Source organism: Muscardinus avellanarius (genome assembly GCF_963383645.1).
Source record: "Muscardinus avellanarius genome assembly, chromosome: 4".
Classification (NCBI taxonomy): Eukaryota; Metazoa; Chordata; class Mammalia; order Rodentia; family Gliridae; genus Muscardinus; species Muscardinus avellanarius.
This window is the reverse complement of record NC_137789.1, coordinates 3788186-3814905: the sequence shown is the minus strand read 5'-3', so window position 1 is coordinate 3814905 and position 26720 is coordinate 3788186. Positions and strand designations below refer to the sequence as shown.

General features: G+C 46.1%; 1 protein-coding gene across 5 annotated transcripts in view; it reads right to left on the bottom strand.

Annotated features, from left to right (window-relative positions):
• Positions 1 to 26720, bottom strand: part of TRAPPC9 (trafficking protein particle complex subunit 9) — a gene marked incomplete at both ends in the record, with an annotated part of 503715 nt that overhangs the window by 157842 nt on the left and 319153 nt on the right. For all 5 annotated transcript variants that reach the window (XM_080695229.1, XM_080695231.1, XM_080695232.1 and 2 more), the window contains one exon: positions 13882 to 14024. In XM_080695229.1, the coding sequence (XP_080551355.1) occupies positions 13882 to 14024 (143 nt within the window). The remainder of the gene's footprint in view (positions 1 to 13881; positions 14025 to 26720) is intronic.

Genomic DNA, 26720 nt, shown 5'->3' with positions numbered 1-26720 from the left:
AATAGCCTCGAACCTGAAATCCCTGTCTCAGCCTCCTGAGTCCCAAGATTATAAGCATGTGTCACCACATCTGGCTTAATCCTGTTTTTAGATGAACATTAACATATTAAACATTTAATAATATCCCAAAATCTATTAAAATATGGGTCACTTAAAATTATTGAATTAATAACTTAGAAACAAATCCCCCTCAGGATACACCTGTGAGCAGAGGCAATCATGTAAGGCTATTCCCTGAGATGTGGGACACTTGGGGTACGGGAGCCCAGCTGGCTGAAACCTGGAGCAGAGACGTGCTAGTTACAGAGTCAACACCCACCCCGTGAAGTGTCCACCTGCTCCCGTCCATCCTACACTGGGCCGCAGTCTCTGGCCTGTACAGAGCTACAGTATGTGTACAACTAGAAAGGTAACAAAACATGGTCATCCTTTCAGTGGACACAAGCCAACAGGTGAGGGATGGGTGGAGCACATGGACTCCGTTGCTGGAGACTCCAACCCCTAGTCTAGGGCTGAGAGAACATGATGTGACCTCTCCAGCATCTCTCAGGACAGCAGCTCTCCATGCTGCAGAGGCAGCACCCCTCCTGTGTCTGGCCGGGGACCCTCAATGGCCACCAGAATGGTGACCAGGGAGAGAGGGGGAAGCTGGGGCCACAGCAGGGCTTTGCTCTGGGCAACCTGCCCTGCCTTCTCACCAGCCAGCAGGGGGGAACACACTGGCAGGGCTTTCTCTGCAACTTTCACAAGGAGGAGGGACGATGGGCTGTCACCTCACCCTGCAGTGATCATTGGGAGAACACCTGAGGCAGAACACGGGAACTGATGGCTGCGTCTCAATAATCACATCTCCAGAGAGAAAACCCAGGTGGCCTCGCCAAGTGCTGACAAGAAAGGAAGGGTGACCGTAGCTTCCCCGGGGACAAAATTCCCCAGGGACAGCGCCCTTCCAACTCACATATTTGGGCCACCAGTTGCCTCATGGCCCGGCACATCTTGTCTACGTAAGGCACCTCATTATAGATAAATGGTGTTTAAAAGCAAAATTGGAATATATACAAATCAATACATGTTATTCGGTTTTTGAAGGGAGAACAAAAACCAAATGATCATATCAATAGATGCTGAAAAAGCATTTGACAAAATCCAACACCTATTTATGTTAAAAATATTGCAGAAAATTGGAATAGAAGAAACATATTTCAACATCGTTAAGGCAATATACAATAAACCAAAGCCAACATCATATTGAATGGGGGGAAAGTGCAAGAATTCCCTCTAAAATCAGGAACAAGACGAGAATGCCCACTATCACCAGTCCTGTTCAATACAGTCCTCGAGACTCTTGCACAGCAATAAGACAAGAGAAGGAAATCTAAGGAATTCAAATAGGAAGAGAGGAATTAAAACTATTCTTATTTGCAGATAACATGATTCTTTATCTAGAAGACCCAAATAACTCAACCAAAAGACTTCTGGAGCTGATTAAATCAACAAAGTTGCAGGATACAAAATCAACCAAAGAAATCAGTGGCTTTTCTTTATGCCAACAATGAATCCACATTGAAAGAAATAAAGAAAACAATTCCATTCACTATAACCTCAAAACCAATAAAATACCTAGAAATAAACCTAACCAAAGATGTAAAAGACCTCTACAAAGAAAATTATAAAACATTAAAGAAAGAAATTGAAGAAGACCTTGGAAGATGAAAAGATCTCCCGTGCTCATGGATAGGCAGAATAAATATCATCAAAATGGCCATTCTGCCAAAAATGATCTATAGATTCGATGCAATTCCTATTAAAATACCAACAACACTCTTCATAGACCTAGAAAAATCAGTCATGAATTTTATATGGAGAAAGAAAAGACCCAGAAGAGCCAAAGCCATTCTCAGCAATAAGAACCATGCAGGAGGCATCACAATCCCTTGACTTCAAATTATCAATTTATCAATTATCATTTATCAATTATAAATGAGTAGGGCACATTTGGTTTGGGGATGTACTGTGTGCTGAAAGGTAAGTTGTTCAGCATCTATAACTGGCCAATTTCTTTTCACCCCTATGTTCAGAATTCTTCCAACGAGTCTTAATTTGACACTTGAAAAAATTCCCTTCAATATTTATCTTCTAAATGTTCCAGCCACAGGCTTGAATATGTAATATCCCAGTAGGGAAGGCTAGGCGTAAGATGCACACAGTTTCTCTGTATATCTTTTTTTTTTTTTCTTTCGTAGTTCCCTGTGAATCTAGAATTTTTCAAAATATCCTGAAGAAATGACAGGGGTCTGAATCACAACAAGAGTCTGACACTATTTCCCTTTTCAGACATCCGAGGACAAGAAGAGTAAAGAAGTCTTTCTGGGTTGTGGGAAGAAAGTTTCTCCTTCCGGGTTGTAGGAGCATAATAGAATTAGAATGGGTTTGGCCCTGTAGAAATGTAACTACACTAAAATAAAGAGGAAGAAAAAAGAAAAAAAGAAAAGAAACGTAAAGTCTGAAATCATTAATATTTCAGAGCATCAACAGAACCTTGCTCCCACGCGAGGCCTAAGTCAGCCAGCAGACAGACCAGTATCACCTCTGCATGCAAACATTCACTCCTGTTGGAAGACGTAGATAACTGTCTAGACACACGGGTCAGCGAGGGCGCATGGTCCAGAAGCACACTGACCATAGACCAGGAGAAAAGACCCCCTCTGGGACTGCACCGACGTCAAGAGACAGAATAGGGATGAATGTTTTATGTGTTTTTATATCTGGCACTTGTTTAATCAGGCAAAGGTTTTAGGACCTCTTTCTTCTCCCATCTTCCCTCCGAGTGCAGGGCACCGACACTTCCAGCACCGCGGGACACAAGCCTGGCGATGTGGCATCTTCTACGTGAAGGCAGTTCGCCACACAGATCCTCTTTTTTCACAGTGCCCTGCACCTGATGGATTTCCTCACCCCCACCTACCATGACCCAGGACTCTCACAGTCACCACCCAGCCACAATCGCTCCCGCCCTGCCCCACGCAGCGCGGCTCTGTTGATAGTGGTTAGCACCCAGCACATTCCTGTTTGCTGCTGATACCACTCCATATCCATGCGCATGGCCTCTCTCTCCCTTGAAATATAAACTCTGAACATGAGCTTTACTTAACCCACTACTGTGGGCTCAGTGTCTAGGACAACACTTGGCGCAGAAGACGCTGCGAACAATACTTATTACGGAAGGAAGGGAGGGAGGGGGAAAGAAGGGTGGGCAGGCATATTCCTGTCGCCTTCCTAGTTATGAACATTTTGTAGCTTGGACAGACAGAAAGGAGGGAGGGAAGGGAGGAAGCGTGCAGAGAGAAGACAGTTGAGAAGGTAGAGGGAAGCAGACACAGGCGTATGGGATTGTACTACACACTGAAACCCGTGCTAGACAATTAAAAATACACAAGGAGCCAGAAATTACAACTCCCGTATACATTCATTATTTATACCACAAACAACTGAGGTGGAATTCATTATTCTTAATAGTTAACTAAATTTTTAATAGTTAACTAAAGTTTTAAAAATTAAATGTGTGTGATGCTTTACATTTTACGTTGTCTTTTAGATTCTTATGGTTCAAAGTATTAGTTCTTAGCCAGGTACAGTGGCACATGCCTGTAATCCCAGTAGTTGGGAGGCTGAGACAAGAGGATTTCAGGTTCAAGGCCAGGCTCAGTCACCTAGTCAGACCTGCAGCAACTTAGTGAGACCTTGTTTCAAAATAAAAAATAAAAAGGTCTGGGGGGATTAGCTCAGAAGTAGCATGCCCCTGGGCTCAATGCCCTGTGCTATAAATAAATAAACAAATAAATTACAAGCATGGTGGCACATGCTTGTAATCCCCGCACTTGGTAGGCGGAGACAGGAGGATCGCGCAGGTTCAAAGCCAGCCACGCTGGCTTAAGAGACCCTGTTTCCAAATAAAATATAAAATAGGTCTGGGAGTGTAGCCCGGACATAGAAGGGCTTCCAGGAACCCCAGTAGCACAAAAATATAAAATTAAAAAAATAAAAAATAAAAATTTGTTCTCAATTGCATATCGCACACAAGCATAAAAGAAAGATGGATGAATAAATGAAAAATGTAAAATTATAAATACATCACCAGAAAACTAAAGAGGATACTTATATAATCTGAATTGGGAACATTCTTCAAAACAATATTTAAAACCCCAAGCCAATGAGAAAAATGATAATTTTATTATATAAAAATGAAAGGTAGCCAGGCGTGGTAGCACACGCTTGTAATCCCACTTGTAATCCCAGCGCTTGGGAGGCTGAGACAGGAGGATCGCACAGGTTTGAAGTCAGCCTCAGCTACTTAGTGAGGCTCTCAGCAACTTAGTGAGACCCTGTTTCAAAATAAAGTATAAAATAGGTCTAGGAGTGTAGCCCGGAGGTAGAAAAGCCCCTGGGTTCCACCCCCAGTACCACCAAAAAAAAAAAAAAAAGAAAAAAGTATATTACAAAAAATGACAAATTATATTTGTAAGTCCTTTTGGTGTTGGTTGCTTCTGTATAATCTTTCTCCACTTCCAGGTGAGGAAGTGCAGAACTCAGAGCAACTCAGAGACCTGACCGAGACAGGAACCGGGTGCAAGTCATCTGACTCCACGAGCCGAACACGCTGGCACGGCAACTCACTTGCCCCGTCCCTACAATGTGCCAGTAGTCCTAGGGACTTTTTTAAACAGAAAACCGAGAGAGGGTGTGTCCTGAAACACATGCACAGACACTGAGAACAGGCGGTAGCCAGCTTGCAGGTTTGACCCTCCCACCCATGCATAAGGAGGCCGTGTCTTAAAGAGCCCAGGACTCACCCACCAAGGCAGAGCTGGGAACCCAACACAGGGCGTCAGTCACCTTCAAATGCTGCTCTCTTCATCCCTGGACTGCGCGCCCTTCTGCAGGCTAACACATGCTCCCCTGCCGATGGGGGTAGTACACAGCTACATCTCCCCTGTGTCTTGCCTCCTCAGTGAAAAGGCCGGAGAGGAGGTCTGGTGAAAGTCCAAACACATCAGTCGCCGCGGCCGGTTGGGTCCCCCCTGTCGGTGCACCCTCAGCAACCTGCCCTGACTTCTCTCCCTGCTTGGGCCATCCGTGACCACAGGGGGAGGGAACTGGTTCTCAATTGTCTGCACTCCTCAGGGCCTGCTCTGCCCAGCCAGTGCACAACTAGCTTCTCACCACGCGCTGGTCACACACTGTTCCCACTGCGGTTGCGATGGGTCTTGACCACTCAGCGAGGATACGTGTTGCCAACTGGGCGAGGTGCCGTGGAAACGTAGCATGCCTGAGCGCTTGCCTTCAGAGCTGAGGATGCTAACATGGGAGGCAGGCAGCAAACTGGCCTTCCCACAGGTGGAGACATGGAACGGGAAGTCCCAGGGGCCAGCTGTGCAGGGCTGGTCCCTACAGGACTGGACCTTCCCGTGGACGTGACGGAGGACCAAGCGCACGCGCGGGAGAATGATAACGACCACCAGTGTCCACTCCGCCACCCAGGGCCAGGTACTGCATGAGACACTTTGTGCACAATTTGTCAACACCCAACTGCCTGACCCTGCAAGGTCAATGCTAACTCCATTTCAAAAAGAAAACAAAAACTGTGTGTGCTTAAAGACATGCAACTGCCTGGCTCAAGACCATGATGCAAATAAGCTAATGCGCCGAGATTTGAGCTCGGCCCCGGGAATGCTTGGTTCACAGTCCTGGTGCTCACCAAAGTTCTAGTCTTGTTAAGTTTAAAACCAATTTATAATAGAGCAGTTTGAACACGATCTACCATGCCACAACGCTCCCTTGCCACGGCTTTGTTACGGGTCTGGGGATGCGCGCTTCCCACGGGTTGAGCGGTCTGTCCCTCCTGCATGGGGGGTGGGGAGGTGAGTTTTTCTAAATGACTCAGGGCAAATGCTATGGTGTGTCCAGAGGCGTGAGTTCCATTAATAAGGCAATTAAGGCAATACTTATTACACCCTGTGCCTTCCTCGGCGGAGTGTATTTTCCACATAGCCCGGAGTAGAAATGTCTAAGACTGGATCGTTTATTGTAATAGCCTAGAAAGCAATTGCTCCCCAGGAGAGGGGGAAGCTCAGTACTCAGCCAGGGACAGCGTGGACTAATCCACTTCGATCTAGTTCCTAAGAACATCACAAGCCAGCTCGGTATAAACGTGAATCTCAAAGGTATCTGATCTAAACAAAGTCGAAGCCCGTGTGTACCCAGAGGAAGAAAGGAAACGTAAGCACAATGAGAATTCCATCTCGCGTCTCTATTGTGCCATGGCGTTTAGAAAAATAAAACTGACTGACTCTTATCACCCTGCAGGGAGGAGCAGAGCCAAGGCGACCCCAGCAGGGGGAGAGGAGGCTGAGCTTGGGAGAGATGGCCGACTCCTCCAAAGCTAGAGGAAGCCACAGGGCCACAGCTTCTACCAGGGAGGCCAGAGCAGCTGGGAGCAGTGAGAATTTAGGCCTCAGGATGTCTGGTTCCGATCAGAGTGGCTAACAAGAAAGACGTTTGCTCCTTCCCTGTCTCTTCTAGACAATTAGCAAATTTCGATGCTTTTATTGGCACGCTGCATTATACACCACAGTGAATTTCAAAGTGATACAGACATACACGCACGCAGCTGGCCGGGATCCCCCGGGGCCCACCCGCTCCCCTCTTCCCTCCCCACACATTAGTGAAATTGGTAGTGATACCTTCGTGAATGGACATAGCATCATTTGAACTAGAAAAACTGAGAGGGGCAGGCCCACAGACACAAATGACCTGCCTCCATTTGTATTTCGGTTGTACTGTAGAACGGATAATCTTGTGCCCTCAGTAAAAGAGTCTTTTGATGTGCATCTGCATTAAAGCTGGCCTGAGCCTTCATATAGGCCCAGACTGACAGGTGTGTGGCCTTCTGCTGTCCACTCTGCAGTGGGCTTGAGCCGGGACGTCTAGATGCGGGCCTGTCACATCAATTTGTGTGCGCTGGGCAAATCCTCTAGCCTCCCTAGGCCTCATTTGTAATGCAAATGTGTTGAAGCAGACCCTCTCTGGGGATGCATGCAGCTCTAACAGGCCATGATGCTCACAGAAAATCTTCACTGGGAGCAAATGAGAAACAATGAATTTCTAATACGCCGTGTCAAAGCACGCAGAAAACTCAAAGCGGAGTGCCCAAATGCATGTCAATTCTGCTGAGGTCCAGACCCGGCCATTTACACAGGTTTCCGAAAAACAGGACTTCAACCCAGCTCCTAAAAGGCTCAAAGTCTGGGGAGGGAATCAGAAACACAATGAATGAATGGTGTATTCATTTCGAGTCACCCCCCTCATGCCATTTTGGCATGGGGCTGTATTCCTATTTTCTGTATTTCTATCTTTCTAATAAACTTCTTTAAATCTTCAAAAAAAAAAAAAAAAAAAAGAAAGAAACACAATGAATGCCCTTCCCCCATTCCGCCATGGGCTGGGTGGTGAAAAATCCTACACATCCTGTGAGAATGAATACAATGGGCCATTTCCTTTTATGTCTTCCTAGACCTCTCCAGTAAAAATTAGGTGCTCCTATTCAAATATGCTTACACACACACACACACACACACACACACACACACACACCAAAAATTTAAGTCAAGAGGTATGATTACAAAGGATGACAGAACCAACTCTGAAATATGCAGATCGGTGACACTTGTCTATAACCCTCAAACCATCCTCCTTGCAAGATCTACAACATTTCACCAAGGCAGAATGACACTCTTCCTACGGGGGTGACCAACCGTATGGGCTGCCCGGGCAGGACGTGGGGCTTTCTGCGATGGCGGGTGACCCTAACTCCTTCCCAGGCAATCCCTGCCTCACCCACTTAACCTACAGTCCAGACAGCTCAGATCAGTGTTCTCACGGAGGAAGTTTCCCTGCTCGTGAAATCTGAGTAATGGTGCCACGCGGATTGTATTCTGTGACTTCTTTGATCGCCACCATGATTCTCAGTTCCCCCGCAGCGCTGCATGGACACGAGGCTGTTGATTTCTGAGCAGAACTTGGCTGTATGGTTGAACATTCATCCCCAGCTGACCAAGCATCTAGGCTGTTTCCACCCTTGGAGCTATTAAGAATAAAGCTGTTAACAAAAGTTCTTTTAGGAGTCTCTCTGTGGACACGGATTTATACATTTCTCTTGAGTAAATACCTAGAAGTGACACTGCTGGGTCATCAGAGAGGGGTGTGTTTGAAAGCAGTGGGCCCTAAGCCACACGTGTGGGTTCCAATCGCTTCTCCCTCACCTCAGCACTCCTGTTGTGTTTTTCTAATTTTAGCCATCCTCTTGAATACAGAATTATATCAAATTGTGATTTTAATTCACATTTTTCTAATGATTAAATACGTGGATCCGTTTTCCGGTGACTGAATGCCATTTGAGAACTATTCAAATATTACGGTGTGTTTTACAGTATAGCTTGCCTTTATATGAGTAGAAGTTTCCAATTTTGGTGAAAATTCATATTCCATCAATATTTTATTTTATGCTTAGCAGTTCCTGATCCTAAGAAATCTTTGCCCAAAAGTCAAGAAGATATTCTGCTACATCTTCTTTGAGGAGAAAGAAAAGACTTTGCTTTCTTTTTTGTTGTTGTTTGTTTGTTTTGTGGTACTGGATGGAACCCAGGGGCATTCTACCTCTGAGCTGAGCTGTCCTATTTTTTATTATTTACTTTGAAAGAGAGTCTCACTAAATAGCTGAGGCTGTCCTTGGAGCTGCGATCCTCCTGTTTCGGCCTCCCAAATGCTGGGATTACAAGTGTGTGCTACCACGCCTGGCTAACTTTGCTTTCTTCTTGAAAGTGTTTGTGCGTCTTCCTGAAATCAACCAACGTCACACGACCGTATTTATTTCTGGACTATTATGGTCTGTTGATCTCTTTACCTGTCTTTACATAAGCAGCACCCTCTTGATTAGCATGACTTTACACTGTCTTAAGATCATATAACCTAAGTCCTCCGACTTTGCTCTTCTCTTTCGTTCAGGCAATCTGTCTATTCTAGTTCTGTTCCATTTTTTAAAAAAATTTAAACATTGCAAATGTCTTCTAAACAGTACTGCTAGGATTTTGATTGGTATGCAACAAATTTATAATCAGTGTTGGGAAAACCGGTATCAACCATGACTGACTACCATCCCATCAGCATGATACGCCTCTGCAATTGTTGAGGTCATTAAGTTCTCTTAGTCATGTTTTGTCATTTTCAAGGTAAAGATCATATTTTAGACATTTATCCCTAAGGGCTTTATGTTTTTTACTCTATTATAGACATTCTTTTCAAAATTTTGTCTTCAATTTACTAGTTGCTAGTTCATAGAAATACAATACTTTGTACATACTTATTGGCATCTCCCTAAATCAACTGATCTGGTGCGGCAGATCTCCTAGGATAGTTTTATACATGATCATGTGTACCATACAAAGAAAGATATGTGAATAACAATGATTTTGTTTCATCTCCACTTTTTATACCTTTAATTTTTTTCCCCTTATTTTCCTGGGTAGGACCGCCAGGGGGAAAAAAAAAATCAGTGTTAACAGCAGGCATGCTTGCCCAACTAGCAGTCTTGGAGGACGGTGAGCGAGCTTCCTCCACGGTGCAGCATTAACTGCGGGTTCTCTCCACGGTTTTTCTCAGGTAAGGATCTCCTCTCCTCTCCTCTCCTCCCCTCCCCTCCCCTCCTCTCCCCTCCTCTCCTCAGCTTGTCAGGTTTCCAGCTAAATGAACCTTGAGTTTTGTTAGATGGTGATTGGTCGGCAACTGGCACGACATGACTGCTTTTCCTCTTTATTTTGCTCCTGCGGTAAATTCCAGTGACTGGCTTTTCGATGGTTAATACAACAAAACGAAACGTGCATTTCTGGGTTAAGCCGGATTGCTCATGGCGTGTGGCTCCGTTCTGCAGCGCCAGCGCTGACTTGGTTGGCATTTTACCTGCACACTCTACATCTGCACTCATGAGGCCACTGGTCTCGGGTTTTCTTGTCTCATACTGTCTGAGTATGTCTGACAGCAAGGCCATGCTGGTGTTATGAAATGGGCGCTGGAAAGGATTCCTCCTTCTCTGCTTTCTGAAAGAGTCTGTGTAAAGGTAGTTCTTTTGTTCTCACAAGCTTGATAGATCTCACAGCAAAGCCACCTCAGCCTAAAGTTTGATTCATGGGAAGTTTTTAGATGAGAATTTAAGCCGGGCGTGGTGAGCACGCTTGGAATCCCAGCATTCGAGAGGCTGAGACCAGAGGATCGAGGTTTACGACAGCCTCAGCTACTTGGTGAGGCCCTCCGCAACTCAGTGAGACCCTGTTTCAAAATAAAGAATAAAAATCAGGGCAGGGGGTGTAGCTCAGAGGTTGAATGCCCCTGGGTTCCATCCCCAGACCGGCAAAAAAAAAAAAAAAAAAAAAAAAAAAAGACTAAAATATAGGACAGGGGATGTAGCTTGGAGGTCAAATGCCCCTGGGTTCCATCCCCAGACCCGCAATAAATAAATAAATAAATAAATAAATAAATAAATAAATAAATAAATACTTAAATTCTTTTACCTATTCAATTGATCTGTTTCTTCTTGAAACAATTTTAGTGCTTTGCCGCCCTCAAAATATTTGTCCATGTCATCGAGGTTGTCAAATTTATGAGAATGTAATTTTTCACAATACTTCCTTATTATTCTTTCAATGTCCACAGAAACTATAATAATGTGGCCTCTTTCATTTCCATTGTTAATTTTTATTTTTTCATTTTCCTGATTATCCTGGTTATAATTTATTAATTTTATTATTACTCTTTTCATTAATATTTTCAAAGACCCAGCTGTTGGTTTCACAGGCCGTATATACTCTTTTTCCTGTTCTATTTCACTGATATCCACTCTTCTCTTTATTACTGATATTGTTTGTTCTGAGTACATTTTGCTCTTCCTTATCTAATATATAAGCTGTATTACTGATTTAAAACCATTAAATTTTTCTAATATAAGCATTTACTATTTTATAAATATTGATCTGGAGAAGCTGGTTAATGGAACCATCTAAGCTTGCTACATAAATAGTTTTCTTGGGTGTGAGGGGTTTTTCTATTTGTCTACTTATGCTATCAAATGTTGCAATATCCAACTATGTTTCTCCCTTTGGTATCTCTATTTTATTTTGAAGTTATATTTTTCAATACATTTATATTTAGGACTACTATCATTACTATGACCTATCATTACTATAGAACTATGGTTCTAGCAACTCTTTTTCTCTTAAAAGTGCATTTGTTGAATATTAATATACCCACATTGTCTAAGTATTGGCATTTACATGTACGTACTTTCCCACCTTTTTATTTTTATACATAAAAAGAATCTCAGTTGCCATCTCAGTTCCTCAGAACCCAGGGCTTTCTGTCACTGAATCACATCCAGCCCTTTATTTTTAATCTTTTCCACTGTTGTTCTTTTTGTTGTTGAAACAGTATTTTGCTAAGTTACTGCACACTAGTGTCAAACCCACGACCCACCTCTCTCACCCTCTCAAGTACTGGGGTGACGTGCGTGTGTCACTCACCTGGCAAGTCCCCACTCCTAAGTGCAGTGCTTAGTCCATTTACATTTAATGTAATTCTCGATGCCTCAGGTTTATGTCTGCCTTGTTGATATTTGTTTCCCACCTGACTGCGTATTCCTCATTCCTTTCCGATACCTATTACTCTGACTGGATCAAGTATTTCTAATATTCCATTTTATCTCTTCCAGCTGATTATTTATACCTCAAGTGATTGCTCAAGAGTGTATAATATGCATATTAGCAGGTTATATTCTAACTTCAGGTAACATTGTAATACTTTGCATATCACATAAGAACGTATATTTTCCACCCATTCTTTGTACTACTTTTTCCTTACATATTTTATTCATTTAGCTCTTTGTTATATATTTGACTCTGCAGCCTTGTGCTACAGAATTAAATGTTATTACTTCTTATTTAAAGAGTCAATAGTCTCTAAAATAAATTAAAAAGTGAGGGGCAAACATCTTTTATGTTTATTCACTATTCCCTGTGTCTTGGGTTCAGCACTCTTGTATATAGACTGAAATGTCCACCTGGTGCTGCACCTGGTGGATAAGACTGCTCTCTCTACCCTTACCCCAGTGAGTGGCTTGGGACAGTAGGGAAGTCTGTGCAAGGATATCCACACTGGGACATTAGAATGGAAAGGATGGCCAGCAGCAGCGCTGGAGGCACGGGGTCAACTGGGCACTTCTTCCCACAGTGCTGAAGGTGCAGAGAGAAACATACAGGGCAATCAGGAGACATTTCAGAGGCTCCATTATCAGGATTTGGTGACAAATTAGATTAGGGATAAGAGAAAAAAGAAGCTTAGAAGTCGAATCTCAAGAGCAGGAAACAGGAACACATGGGCGGGGGGGGAGGCAGGGCAGGCCACAGGCTGGGGATCGAGACCCAACCAGCATTTCAGCTAATAACTTATTTTTCCAAATCTGTTCACAGCCTACCACAAAAAAGCGTTTTTCTCACCTTAAATTGTCATTTGGAACCACGGGAGCCATGACGTGGAAGTTAGATATCAATAGGGGGAAAAAAGAATCCAGTAACAACCTGCGCCATTTCTGAGAATTATTTATGAGGGAAGTGGGAGGCCTAGTAGGTGTGTGGCGGGCAGGGCTGATGTACAGAAGGGACCTGGTACCCTGATGTCCTCTGGCAGCATCCTGGCCACGCTGCCCTCCTCCCCGCGGCGAGTGCCTCGATGTTTCATACAAATTCAAAACAGAGGCGAGTCTTGGCAGCGTAGATTATTACTCTCAGGACCGAGAAAGTGATAGATCATGAAATGTGGCGCTAAAAGGCCCTGCTAAGCCATTAATTCTCGCTGAAGCCATTCTCCGATGGCTGGGAAGAAAAATAGCCCTTCCTATAAACCAAAACCACACTTATTATTTGGGGCTGTATCATTTTAAATGGATTTTTATGTCAACATTAACAGCAACAACAACACTGCTCAATTTTACACCATGGGCTCTGGGGAGGGGGCTACGGTGTCCCCGCTACCTGCTTCGTGTTTAAAGATAGACAGGTAAATATTTTGGCCTCATAGCTGCTAAACTATGAAGATTCATAATACTGACCAAGCTGCTCTCCCCACAAACATGACAGGCCTGGGAACCGGTGAGCTCAGCAGTGGCCTGCCCTGGCTCCTGAAGCTGCACAGGTGAGGGCAGGACTCCGAGCACTGAGGGGCCCCCTCCAGCCAGACAGGGCTCCACCCAGGCCCTGCCACCTCCATTGCACCACAGGTCAAAGTTGGAGATGAAAAGCTCACTCTGCCACCTAAGAGAAGAACACCCCAGCACCCCTGGCCACTTCTGGCTTTGAAGTAGTAGACAACCCATCCAATTCCTTCCCCCTGAAGAGCCGGACACAGAGAGAGCCCTGTGCAAGAGGGGCTCCTGGGCAGAAGTGACCAATGCTGCTCAGGGCCAGGAGCTCCGACAGGGCTGGACAGCCAGGCCAGGAAAGAAAGCGGCCAGCTCACAGATGCTGGGCTCCTCCGGGCCTGAGAACAGCCCCTGCTCAGAGACACAGTCCTCCACCTGCTGCCGCAGCAGCCGGGCAGCCCACTCTCTCTGAGCACCTAGAAAGGCGGTTCCTGTAGGACACTGCCTTCCCATGAAAAACCTCAGAGCCAGAGGGGCTGAGCGCCCTGCACAAAGGGGCCGTTCCAATGGGCAGCCACTCGGAACTGAACCAGAGGTCAGTCCTCCAAACACAGCTCTGCCAGATTCATGGCCATTGCAGTTACCTGGACGCGGGGAGTGTGCTGACTCTGGTGAAGAACACGGATGGCTCGACCTCCACGTGCAGTCCCAGGGAGAGGCTCCGGTAATACCCTTCCACGTGGCCTGGGCCTCCGGAGTATTTGAAGTTCAGGATAGCTTCCAGAGTCTGCAAAGACAAGAAGTTGACAACACTGAGTTGGCCGAGGCTCCTCTCCAGCGGGAGTCATCAGCTCAGGCGGTTCCACTGTGGCTGAGGCTGGGTGCCACCATCATGTAGGCAGAGATGGCTGGCTGCAGGGCCAGGAATGCCAAGCCCCAGGTTCAGGGCACCTACCTGAGACTCAGGAGGGGCAGGGACAACAGGGAACCCCACCTGGCCTGCCCCAACCTAGAGGGCCCTGGGGAGGTGTGGACAGACCCAGCCTACTGTGTGCAGGAGGGGGAGGAGCTGAGGGCGGAGGGCAAAGATTATGGAAACAACACGGGCATCTGGCAGCCCCTCCCCAGCCCCACAGCAAGGCAACACTAGAGGAATTCAGAGTAACCAGCAACAAGGAATCCCAGCCCAGCTCAACTCCAGGCTAAAAGGATGCAAGCTTCCCCAGCATGTCCCGAGACTACAGCCCACGGGCCAAACTGGCCATGGTCTGCTCTTGTGTGACCTGGGAGCTAAGGACGGGTTTTAGGGTTTTTTATTAAGGAAAATAAATCCTAACCTAAAAAAGAAGGATGTGCGACAGAGACCAAGCAGGGCTCTCAAGGCCTGAAAGACTCACTATGTGGCCCTTTACATCAAAAACCAGCAGGTAAAACTCTTGAAGCAAACACAGAAGCCGTGCCTTTGGATCAGGTGATGTTTTCATGGGTAGGGCACCCTAAACAAGCAGCAAGCCCCAAACTGACAGGACGCCGCCCTGGAAATCGAAGGAGGGCGAGCGTCAGGGCGCAGAGTCAGTGACGACCACCGTGGCGGCGAGGTCACATCAAAAAGGTTGAGGAAGCTCCTGCCAGGCCTGGCAATCAGGGGGTCACTAATGCTCCATGGGCTCACTTTCCACAAGTGGCAGAGAGCAGGGGAGGAACACGGCAGGTGTGGTGCTGGGGTGCGGGAGCTCATGAGAGCTTGCTCATGAGCGCACCCAGCTTTTGCAGGGCCTGGGAGGAGGCTCATAGCAGCCCTCCACCCTCCTCCCCGAGCTTGCAGCCTCTCCCTACAAGAAGCCTCTGGCATGGTGCGCCTCATCTGCAGTTGCTGTTCTAGTTGACCTAGTTCTCTCCAACCAGGAGACAGCCGCAGCCATAGGAGGTTTTAAAGAGCCTACTGTGTGTGCCCAGTGTCACGGTGATGGCATGCCAAGGAGGGGCGGGGCGCCCACAGGAAGGTGGCTGACAGGTTCCCGACAGCCTGTGCGGCCTGGAGGACAGCAGGCGTGGACACCAGCAAAGTCTGGCTTGCTGTTCTGGCTCTGGGAGATCCCGGGCACTTTCTCTCCCCATTCTTAGCCTGGGCATCTCGACTGTTAGGTGAGAACAATGAGGAATACTAGTCTCAGTGAGGCTTCAGTGAGAACTCTGTACAAAAGCAGACTAGAAGAACAAGTAGTCGCTCATTAAATCAAGTCCTTCCTCCATCTGCAACCTGCCCTGACACCCTAAGTCAGAGAAACTCTGCATAGGAAAATGAGTCTCAGTCCAGTTTTTTTTTTTTTAACATGTTTTATGGTGAGATAATATGCCCAATAAAAATTACTATTTTAATTCTTTTTAAGCATACAGTTCTGTATCACTCAAGTACATTTACACAGTTGATAATCCATGACCCTATCCATTTCCAGAATGTCCTCCTCTTCCCAAATTGAACCTCAGGACCCATTAAACACTACCTGCCCATCCCCACCTTCCCCAGCCTCTGGCAACCTTCTTCCTTTCTGCCTCTCCTACCTGGAATCACATAGTATTTGTCCTTCTGGGACTGGCTTAGTTCCCTTAGCAAGATGTCCTCAAGTCCATGCACACTGCAGAATTTCCTTTTAAGACGATACCATTCTAGTGCATGAATATAGCCCATTTCATTGACCCACTCTCCAGTCAACGCACACTTGGGTTGCTTCTGCTTTTTGGCCCTTATTCATGGCACTGCTGAGAGCATGGGTGTGTAATATCAAGCCTCTGCCTTCAGTTCTTTGGGGTGCATAGGAAGTGGAGTTCCTGGGTTGTCTGGTTATTTCACATTTGACTTTTTTGAAGTGTCACAGTCTTGTTTTCCACAGCAGCGGTGTGGACCAGTTTACACTGTCAACAGTGTGCACAAGGGCTCCCATTTCTCAACAACCTCACCAACATTTGCTTTCTGTTCTCTGGGGCTGGCCATAGAAGGTGTGGATGGGCACCTCGCTGCGACTCTGGTTGCCTCCCCCGAGGAGCAGTGGTGTTGAACAGTTTCTCGTGTTCCCTTTGGCCTCCCTGTACCTTCCTCGCAGAAACGTCTGTGTGAGTCCTTCAAACCCATTTTAAAAGCCCTTTGTTCCGACTCGCCTCCCCCACCTGAGGCATCTTCACGCCTAGATGTTTACAGGGTCCTACCAGTACTCCCAGGGATGCATCCACGTAGACGTTACTGCTTGCTCACAAAGCGCCCAGTGAAACAGAGCTTTTTATTTTTAAAGTTCAAGAATCCTATTCTGATCTTGCCAAAACCCTGAATTCTTTGTCCACTCCCCTTAGTCCAAAGAACAGCTCAGAATCTCAGAAAGCTCAGGGAATACCAAACACGTGCACATCTGAGCACACCCCGTCACCTGACTCGTGTGTGGCTCCGCCCTCAAATTGCAAGCAGGACCGGCGAGAAAATAAATAAGAGGACTCTGGCGATGGCTGTGAAAAGCCACGATTAGTGAGGTGACAGCGAGTGTCACACTGGCTTCTTATGTTTTGTTTTATAGATAAACTTAAAAGTCACCTGCAGAGAGTGAAGTAGGCGGAATCACCTGGGGACTGAGCAAAAGCACAGAGAGAGGTGACTGTCAGGTGTCATCCTACAAAGAAGAAGCACTCCAGGTTTCTATTTTTTGGGGATTGACTGCTTCTTTTCTCTGTGGAAACCAAGGAAAAGATGTAATTATGGGAGGAAATATCTAATTTATGAAAATCAAGCACAGAAAGTTTTGTGAAATTGAGCATTACTGCCTTTCCTGCTAATGATTAAAAGCAACAAAAAGCCTCCTCAGACTGGTAAGATTAGAATATTTTAATAAAATCATAAAGTGGGCTGGTGCAGCCAAAGATACAGAATGTTCAAGCTTTTATTTTCCAAGAAGAGTAATAGAAATCAAAGTGCTATGCAACTATAAGACTTCCTTCCAAGAGTATTTTTTAATCTGTATCTTGAGAAGACTACTTTAAGAATCAGTAATGAGAAAGGAACTAAAAATAAAGTCTTTTCTAGGCTTGCAACAACTGAATTTTCTTGTTGCTGTTAAGCTAAAATAAATGCCTTTCGATGATCACCTTTTATGGAGCACCTCGAAGTGCCAAATGACCTGGGCCTGTGGTAACCTGTGCAACGTGATTATAATATTACAAAGACCTCTGCAGGAAAAGCGCTGTTTTCTTGAAGGAGGCTGGGTGCAGCGAGGTGACCAGCCGAGCCTGCTCATCCAGAAAGAACATCTTCAGGACTGGACCAGAGAGCTACCAGGATGCACATCCCTCTCCCGGCCACGCATGCGAGCTGCTCAGAGGGGCATCACTCACCCACAGCTCCCCTCATTTGCTGCCCTTGGATGCCCGAGCCTACAGCAGAAAATAAAAAGGCAAAGACATCCTAGACACTCAGGTCTAGCAAAAGAAACAAATCCATATACCTCTAAAATAAACTGTGGCATGCATGTCATAGATAAGTGTGTTGAGCTGCACACAGAGCAGAAAGGACTGTGTGCCTGGCAAGCAGGAGTCACACAGGAACGGCCAACAGAGGCGCGCAGGTCGAGTCAACGCTTAAAAAAATAATCTAAAATCTACTTCTTGAAAGTATCAAAAAGGTAACGAGGCAATAAAACTCTCAGGTTGGTCAAGGACAAAAGGAGAAACAAAGTGGTCACACGGGGAAGAAGAGTGAGCACCAGTACAGATCCTACAGACAGCAAAGGGACGAGGAGGGAACGTGTGGGCGATTCTGTGCCAGGGATTCCACAGGTCGGGCTCGGTGAACACACGTTCCAAATGAAAGGGAGAGAGAAAACTCAGAGCCCCGAGTCATGTGAACACACTGGGTTCATAATTTTTCAAAATCGTCCTAAAAGAGACCCCATGCTCAGATGGCTTCCCCACTAAATTCTACCCAACACTTGTGTGAGAATACATACTAACTTTGTATAAACATCTTCAGAAAATGTAAGAATGGAGAAAACTTACATCAGAACAAAATGTTAAAATTAGAAACAGCTTATAATAAAGCTATTCATAAGGACTATATCACTTGTATATTTATTTATTTATTTATTTATTTATTTATTTATTTATTGGTGGTACTGGGGTCCCTGGGAACCCTTCTACCTCCGGGCTACACTCCCAGACCTATTTTACATTTTTTTAAATTTGGAAACAGGGTCTCTTAAGCCAGCAAGGCTGGCTTCGAACCAGTGCGATCCTCCTGTCTCTGCCTCCCAAGCGCGGGAATTACAAGCGTGCGCCACCACGCCCGGCTTATCACTTGTTAATTTGAACATAAACATCATTAACAAAATGTTGCTGAATAAAACTCAGTATCATATAAAATGGATCATATGCCATGACCAAGTAAATCATAACTCAGCAATGCAAGGTTGGTTTAAACATCAATCAATGTAATTCATTATATTAACAGATTGCTAGTAGAAGAAAAAGGCTTATGATCAATAGCTTCAGAAAAAAAGCAACTGACAAAATTCAAAACCCATTTACAAGTTTTTTAACACCTCTCAGCTAAGTGGACATAGAAAAATATGTCCACAACTTTAAAATACATCCATGAAAAACTTACCATTAAAATCATACTTTATGGTAAAGAAGAGAATATTTTACACCTAAAAATCCAGAATAAGGCAAATCTGTAGCTGCCACTTCTATCAACATTATATTTGAGATCATAGCAAGTTCATACATCGAGAAATTAAAGGTATCCATGTCTAAAGGAAGAAGTAAAACTGTTCTCAGGCTACATGATTGTGTTTTTAAAAAATCCTAAGTCATCTACTGGAGCTCTCAGAAATTACGAGGGAAATAAAATAGTTTAATAATTGAAAAATAGCTAAGCAATTCCTTATAAACTTCAGTCTACAATTAATGCATTACCATTCAGTAAAACAACTCCTACAAAGGAAAAGAATGTATCCAGCATATAAATACATGTATGTGAATGTCTACAGAAACTTAACCCCAAACTAGAAATCATGTCAGTGTCTGTCTGGGAAGAGGTGGGTGACTGAAAGAAATTGCCATGATCCGTAAAATGGATATCATACATAAAAAACGAACAAATCGCTGACACACGACAACATAGAAAAACCAAACAGAGAAGCCAGACCCCAAAGAGTCTACACTGTGAGAGAAGCCAGGCCCCAAAGAGTCTACACTGCCTGCCTGTATGGACACCAGCTACTAAGAAGGTCAATCTTTGATGACAAGAAGAGAATCAGCGATGTTGAGGACAGGAAAGAACTGACTGCAGAGAAATCGAGGTCATTTTGAGGGTCATAAAACATCCACCTTTTTTTCAGTCTTACCTCTTTTTAATTTTTATGTGGATCATATTGACAATGGCATACATTCAGACTGTGCTTGGGGCCCTCTCCCCCTCTCACTTCCCCTCCCCCTCCCAACAATGAGTGTCCAGGTTGACTGTGCTACATTCACACTTATACACATATTCGAATGTAGCTCTGCCATTAATCAACCTCAGCCTTCTTCCTCTCCCATCCTTCCTTTCTAGCTTTGCTGAGGTTTCCCCTCCATCATCTGGAGTCCCTCTGGTATCCCCAGTGCTCCCCAGTTTGGGCATATTAGAGAAAACTTATGTCCCTTCTCTTTCTGTGCCTGGCTGATCACTTAACATAATGTTCTCCAGGTCTTTCCATCTTCTTGCGAATGACATGGTTTTGTTCTTTATAGCTGAGTAGAATTCCATTGTGTGTATTTCCCATAATTTTGCAATCCATTCATCTGTTGATGGAGACCTAGGTTGGTTCCATATTTTGGCTATTATGAATTGTGCTGCTATGAACATGGGTATGCATATGTTGCTGTATTTCTCTGATTTCAACCCCTTTGGAAAGATACCCAGGAGTGGTATAGCCGGATCATATGGTGGATCCATTCCCAGTTTTTTTTTTTTTTTTTTTTTTTTTTTTTGGTGGTACTGGGGTTCCTGGAAGCCCTTCTACCTCTAGGCTACACTCCCAGACCTATTTTTTAATATTTTTATTTGGAAACAGGGTCTCCTAAGCCAGTGCACGCGGCTGGCTTTGAACCTGCGTGATCCTCCTGTCTCTGCCTCCCAAGCGCGGGGATTACAAGCGTGCGCCACCACGCCCAGCCCATTCCCAGTTTTCTAAGGATTCTCCACACTGATCTCCATAGCAGCTGAACTAGTTTGCACTCCCACCAACAGCGCAAAAGAGTTCCTCTTTCCCCACATCCTCGCCAGCATTTGTTGTTTGATTTCTTTATGCTTGCCACTCTGACTGGGCTTAGATGGAATCTCAGTGTAGTTCTGATTTGCATCTCCCTGATGGCTGATGATGAACAAAACGTCCAACATCTTGATGGTGGTGGCAATCCCATGGCGTGCTGACTTGCCAAACGCTGTCAGATGACAGCTCGTGAAGCTGCACCCACACAGTGCAAATCACACGCAGCAAAGTCTGTTTTGTATAGGCGCACAGTCATTCTTGCAAAACAGAACAAGATCCTCAAGTCACAGAGCAGACCACGTTGACATGGTCTGAGGACAAACACGGAACCTGCAGGAACCTGCGGAGGAGATTCGGGAGTCCCAGGGCCTGTGGCAGGTCAAGGGAGTGAGGTTACAGCAGCTGCAAAGAAATCTTCACAGGACCTTGGAAAAGTCCCTCCGCTCCTCTCGCTCTCGGTCTCCTCGCTCAGAATCTGCTCGTCCTGCAATGTTGCCTGAGATTTTGATCAGCTCTTATATGAACTGTTATTGTTCACCCTGCATAATTAATCTAATGTTCCGCGAGTTCTACTAGAACTGAGGCTATTGCCAGAGAAAAACAATCACCCTCAGACACATCCTAGCCAATTTAAAAGTATAAGTAGATCTCTAATGTTTTGAGACCCCAATTGAACCTGTCACCGCGGATTTCCTTCTGCTCTATTTCTTTGATATGACATAAAATTAATAGCTGAGATGTGGTCCACTTAAGTGAGTCAAACACTCAGAACCGTGGCTGGGGCTCATCCCCCAAGAGACCAGCCCAACAGTTTATTTAAGGTCAGTGAAATATACAAATGAAAGCCATACCAACACTTTCCAGTTAATTAGCACTTTTGGCCAAAGTCTCTCTTCGGTGTTAATTATGCCTTAAAGATGCCAAGTAGCTACAAATTAAATAGCACAGCCACAGCACTGCGGGGACAGGTGTGGGCAATGGCAGCCATCGAAACAGCTCCCACTTCGGGAGGCCCAGGGGGTCTGGGCTGGCCAACAGGTGTCAGGACACGAGGTCCGGAAGGAGGCGGGTCCGTGTGTCTGGGGATGTTAGAAAACCAAGCAAAAAGAGAGACTGGAGGGCTCTAGGCTGACCCCAGCCCACCTGCCCGGGAGATGGAGAGGATGGACTCAGAAGGCATCCAGGACCCCAAACGCCTCAGAGCGCAGCACAGAGGGCTGCCAGGTCCTCACGTCCTTATCCTCTGCCCGAGGGTCCTCTCTCTGAGAAGCTTTTGCAGGGGCTCCGGGAGAGGTCCTCCCTCCGGCACTCTGTTCTTACTCTGCAGTAGCACCCATCACACTTAGATTCTGTCCTTTTTTCCCCAGTAGGTAATATATTCACACCCTCTAGACCTACCATGCAAGGTGGTACACACCGAGATGGCGCATCCACCCCGTTCTCTAGTCCCAACTCAGGTGGGTAACTGCTCCCATTCATTTTTGTTAGGGTCCTGCCAGGTGTTTGTTCACGCAGATACAAAATAATACAGGTACAAGCTTCTTTCCTCCCCACTACCTCTGGCCACCTTATAAAAAGTAAAAACAAGCGTACAATATCCAAGTGTGCACTTTGCTGAGTAACTCACTTCAGACAGCCTGCAGATTTTTGTGTTCTAGCTCAGAGAACGCATTACTCACAGAATATTCTGTGTGAAGCATTATAGACACGGTGGCATCCCACTGGGAGGAGTGCAGTAAGTTCAACGCCCCCTCCCTGCTGACTCCTTGGTTGTTTATGCTATTCTGTCGTTATGAACACGATAACCGTCTTGTACATAAATCGCTTTCCGTGTCCATTGATATTTCTGAAAGATATGTTTCCAAGGGTGGGGGGGGGGTCCTGGGTCAAAACGTTCATGTATTTGTAATTTTGATAGAGCCAACCAAAATAGCTTCAGTAAAGGTTGAGCCATTTCACATGTTAACAGCAGTTGAGAGCACTTCTCAGTCTTGAAAGCTCACACACACACAGGCTCCCCACAGCACGATTCACCACAGCCAAGTGATGAGTCAGCCCGGGTGTCCATCCACGGATGAACAGGTGAAGAAAATGTGGTGCGTACACAGCGTGGAGTCGTGGACAGCCCTAAAGAAGATCGCAGTCACGTCTGCAGGACATTAGATGGATCAGGATGTCAGCAAAATGAGCCAGACTCAGAGAGTCAAGAACCAGGTTTCTCTCATATGTCAAAAATGAGGTGGGGGAGCTGTCGTGAAGGCACAGGAGGGCCAGCTGGGCCGAGGATCGGGAGAGGGGGAGGGAGGCGGAGGTACTGGCATCAGACTGGTCAAATCATGTGTGTACCGTCACCCGCGGTGAGATCCAACATTCCGTACCATTAACACACACCAGAAAAAAAAATCTCAAAGTAAGATATGTTGCCCGTTTTTATTTTACTTTTTTGATGTTTGGACAGATTTTAGAAACCTGAGAGTAGCTTTATTTGACAATTTTGCATTGTATGAAAGCTGAACATCTCTTCCCACATTTGGGCCATTTTCTCGTCTTTTTTGAGTTACATATTCATTCCGTTTGACCACCTTTTCCAACCTGTCAGTCTCTTTCTTAGGACTCCTGGGAGAGTTTACACATTGAGGGGATGACATATCGTACAAAACCACATCTGCAGATAAAGACAGTCTCAGCGTCTCACTTCTAACATCTATGTCTTTTTAAAGTTATTTTTCCTTTTGGCCTATTGCACCAGCTAGGACCAGTAAATCAATAGATAAGAATAGGTTCCAAAAATAACCCACACTGATACAGGTAATAGGTTTTTGGCCAAGGGCAAAAGCAAGTCAAGATCAAGTTAGCCTTTTCACAAGAGACAGTAGAAGACCTAGATAAAGGGCCAGAGACAGCTTGCCTGGCTGCTCCTAGCGACTCGCACTTTGAGATGGGTTCTAGCTGTAGACTAGTAACACTAAGCGTCCGAAAGGAGACCCAGGGCATCCTGCGCCATCTCAGGATGGGCAGAGAGGACAGAAAAGACTGCGCACTAGGGGAAAAATAATCTCATGAAAACAACAATAGCTCCTACCTCTAAAAAGTTAAAATACCAAATGTGTGCATTTCACACGTTTCTGGTGTCATCTAATGGCAGTGATTTCAGCTCCTTGGGAAGCTCGGGCAGGATGATCGCAAGTTTGAGAGTAGACTAGGTAACTGAGTGAGGCCTTGTCTCCAAAATTAAAAAGAAAAAATAAAGAAATGGCCGGAGCCATGGCTCGGTGCCGCGGCTCAGAGCACCCCTGGGCAGCCCTGTGTTATATAATAAAGTAATAAAATGAAGCTAAATAGGTCGGGGATGAAGTGGTAAGGCATGTACCTAGTATGTACAAGGCCCCAGACTTGATCTCTAGCGACACACACACACAATGTGCATCCATGCAGGCTGACTTGTAACTACTAATCGTGTTCTCCTTTGTATCTATAGCATTTTTTTGTACTGGAGATTGAACCCGCAGGCATTCTACCTCCAAGCTACAACCCCCCACTCCTTTTTATCTTTTATTTTGAAACAAGGTCTTGCTGAGTTGCTGAAGATCCACCTGAACCTGTGATCCTCCTGTCTCAGTCTCCCAAGTACTGGGATCACAAGCGTGTGCCACTGCACTCAGCCCGCTTTCATGCTTGATTCTATTTGTATTTTTCTCCCTGTGTTCTTTTTTATTTTTTATTTTTTTATTTTTTTATTTTTTTATTTTTTATTTTTTTTTGCGGTAGTGAGGGTAGAACCCAGGGGGCACTCTACCTCTGAGCTCCACCCCAGCCCTATTTTTTCATTCTTTATTTTAAAACAGGGTCTGATTGAGTTGTAAAGGGCCTCACTAAGTGGCTGAGGCTAGCCGCAAACCGCGATCCTTCTGTCTCAGCCTCCCAAATGCTGGGATTACAAGTGTGGGCCACCACGCCTGGCCCCTTCTCCCTGGGTTCTCGATATCAGGGAATTTTAACTTCATTATTATTTTGAATCAGTAAGCTTTCGACTTTGCTACTTCTCTCACGGGACTCAGCACAGAGCAGGTATTCCATAAACGCTTGCTCTGTGGAACTTAACTTTGTGTCAGTGGGTGACACGTGGACAGGTGATAATCTTATTTAGGCAAAGGCTCTTCTCAGCCTGGCTTTACAGAGTTCCCCTCACCTCCAACCCTCCTCGGTCGTGAGGCTCCTGTATAGCACAGGTACCAGCAGGGTGCCTGAGGCCCCGAGGGCGAGGCTGGCCCTTCTCAACGTGATGCCAGGCACAGAGCACCTTCCCGTCGTGCCTTGCTAGCCACACGGCAGCGCAGGCTGGGATCCTCCAACGGGAACCATGCTCTGTATGGTCAGAGTCTCACAGGGCGGGTGCTTAACATGCATGTGTTCAACTTAACCCAACAACAGCACCCTCACCCTGAATCTCAGAGAAAGAAGGACACTTGCCTTGGTCCGCTCCTACTGTGCTCTGCCCACTCCACGTCCCACCACAGAGCTGCAAAGGCACTGTGACCAGAAGAGCAGAGTATTAGTTGGGTGTGGTGGCACACGCTTGTAATCCCAATACTTGGTAGGCTGAGACAGGAGGATCAGAGTTTCAAGGCCAACCTCAGCAACTTAGGCCCTCCACAACTTAGTGAGACCCTGTCTCAAAATAAAAACTAAACTGGGGCTAGGAGTGTAACTCAGAGGTAGAATGCCCCTGGGTTGAACCCCCAGTCACACACACACACACACACACACACACACACACACACACACACACAATTATGGAAGGCTTAGGGAAACAAAGACTCTTGCCACAGAGTTGAAAGCCAGGTCTGTCTGACTCCAAAGATCTGGCTTTTTTCTTGAAGTGCGTGTTGAGCCCAGAGAAAAGAGCAGGCTGAGGAAGATGGAAACTGCACAGAGGCCGATGCCACCCAGAGGAAGGGCTGCTCTCCCCTGGGGAGGACTGCGCAGGTGCCCCCGCAGGTAGCCCCCGGCTGGAAGCTAAATGCACAGTTTGTCATTTTCTGTATACACAGCTGGAGGGTGGGCTGGGGGCTCTTTAATTGATTTAATAAGACCTAAGTATAATCAGCACGAACCTGGGCAGTTGAGGTCTATTAGGAGTTAGCAGAATCCTACTCACATTGACACGTTGTCACAAGCCAAGCTCTTAGGACGTTTTTCACTTGTGCCCATTTAGTTGTCAGAAATGCTCTGTCCTCTGACTCTGCTTCTCTTGGAAACGAGGGGACTGTCCCTGAGAACTGAGCACCCCAACCATGTGCCAACTTGCAGAAAGGAGATGGTACCTTCAAAAGCTCCGGGACGGATGCTCAGCTACGGCGCGACCCAGGCAAGGAGCTCAGGGGACCCACAGTGGAAGAGCCAAAGACAGCAGCTCCTGGGCAGGTCTGCCACGAGTGACACTGACCATCAGCCCGTAGGACTGGCCAGGTGCCATGCGAGGCGCTGCACATGAGCAGAACCTTCACCATCCTATCAGAAGCTCATGATGAAAACGGAAGTCCTTGCATCCAGGTGCACTGCTCACGGTCCCACGCCAGGTAAGCAGCAACAGCTCAGGTGTGCCTGCCCTCAGCACCACATGTGCTGAAGCCTGAGAACGCTGAAAGCCACAGCTAAAGGAAAGGTCGGCCTAACATCCCTGGAGATACGCCTGAAAATGGGACTGGCCACCCTTGGTCCGAGGAGCCTGTGACCCACGGCAGGCAGGGTGGCCGGTGAGAAGCCCTGCAGGGGACCCTGGAACCTGACCGCAGCTCACTGAGCCTCGCCCTGAGCCCAGAAGAGTCGCTCTTCCTTCCCAGCCTCAACTTCCCCATCTGTGAGGTATGGGCCTCGCGGCCTCTGGTCCCTTTCTGCATTACGGTTCTCTGTGCTAACGGAACATCTGGGGCAGTAAACACTCACTAACCCGCGTCGCATCGCAAGCTGGGGACGTGGAAGGAGAACACGCCTGCTGTCAGGAACGCTAACGCTACAGATAAGAGGCAAATGACAAGCAAGCAGGTGTCAGGCGGCCATGAGCCGGGCAATATGCAAAGTAAGTTATGGGAACAGAAAATGCGGTGAGGCTTTTCCGTTGGCAGGTGGGCCTCCCACCTGAGGGCATCCGAGTGGAAGGCAGAATCAAAAACAGCAGCAGCCCGGCATGTACC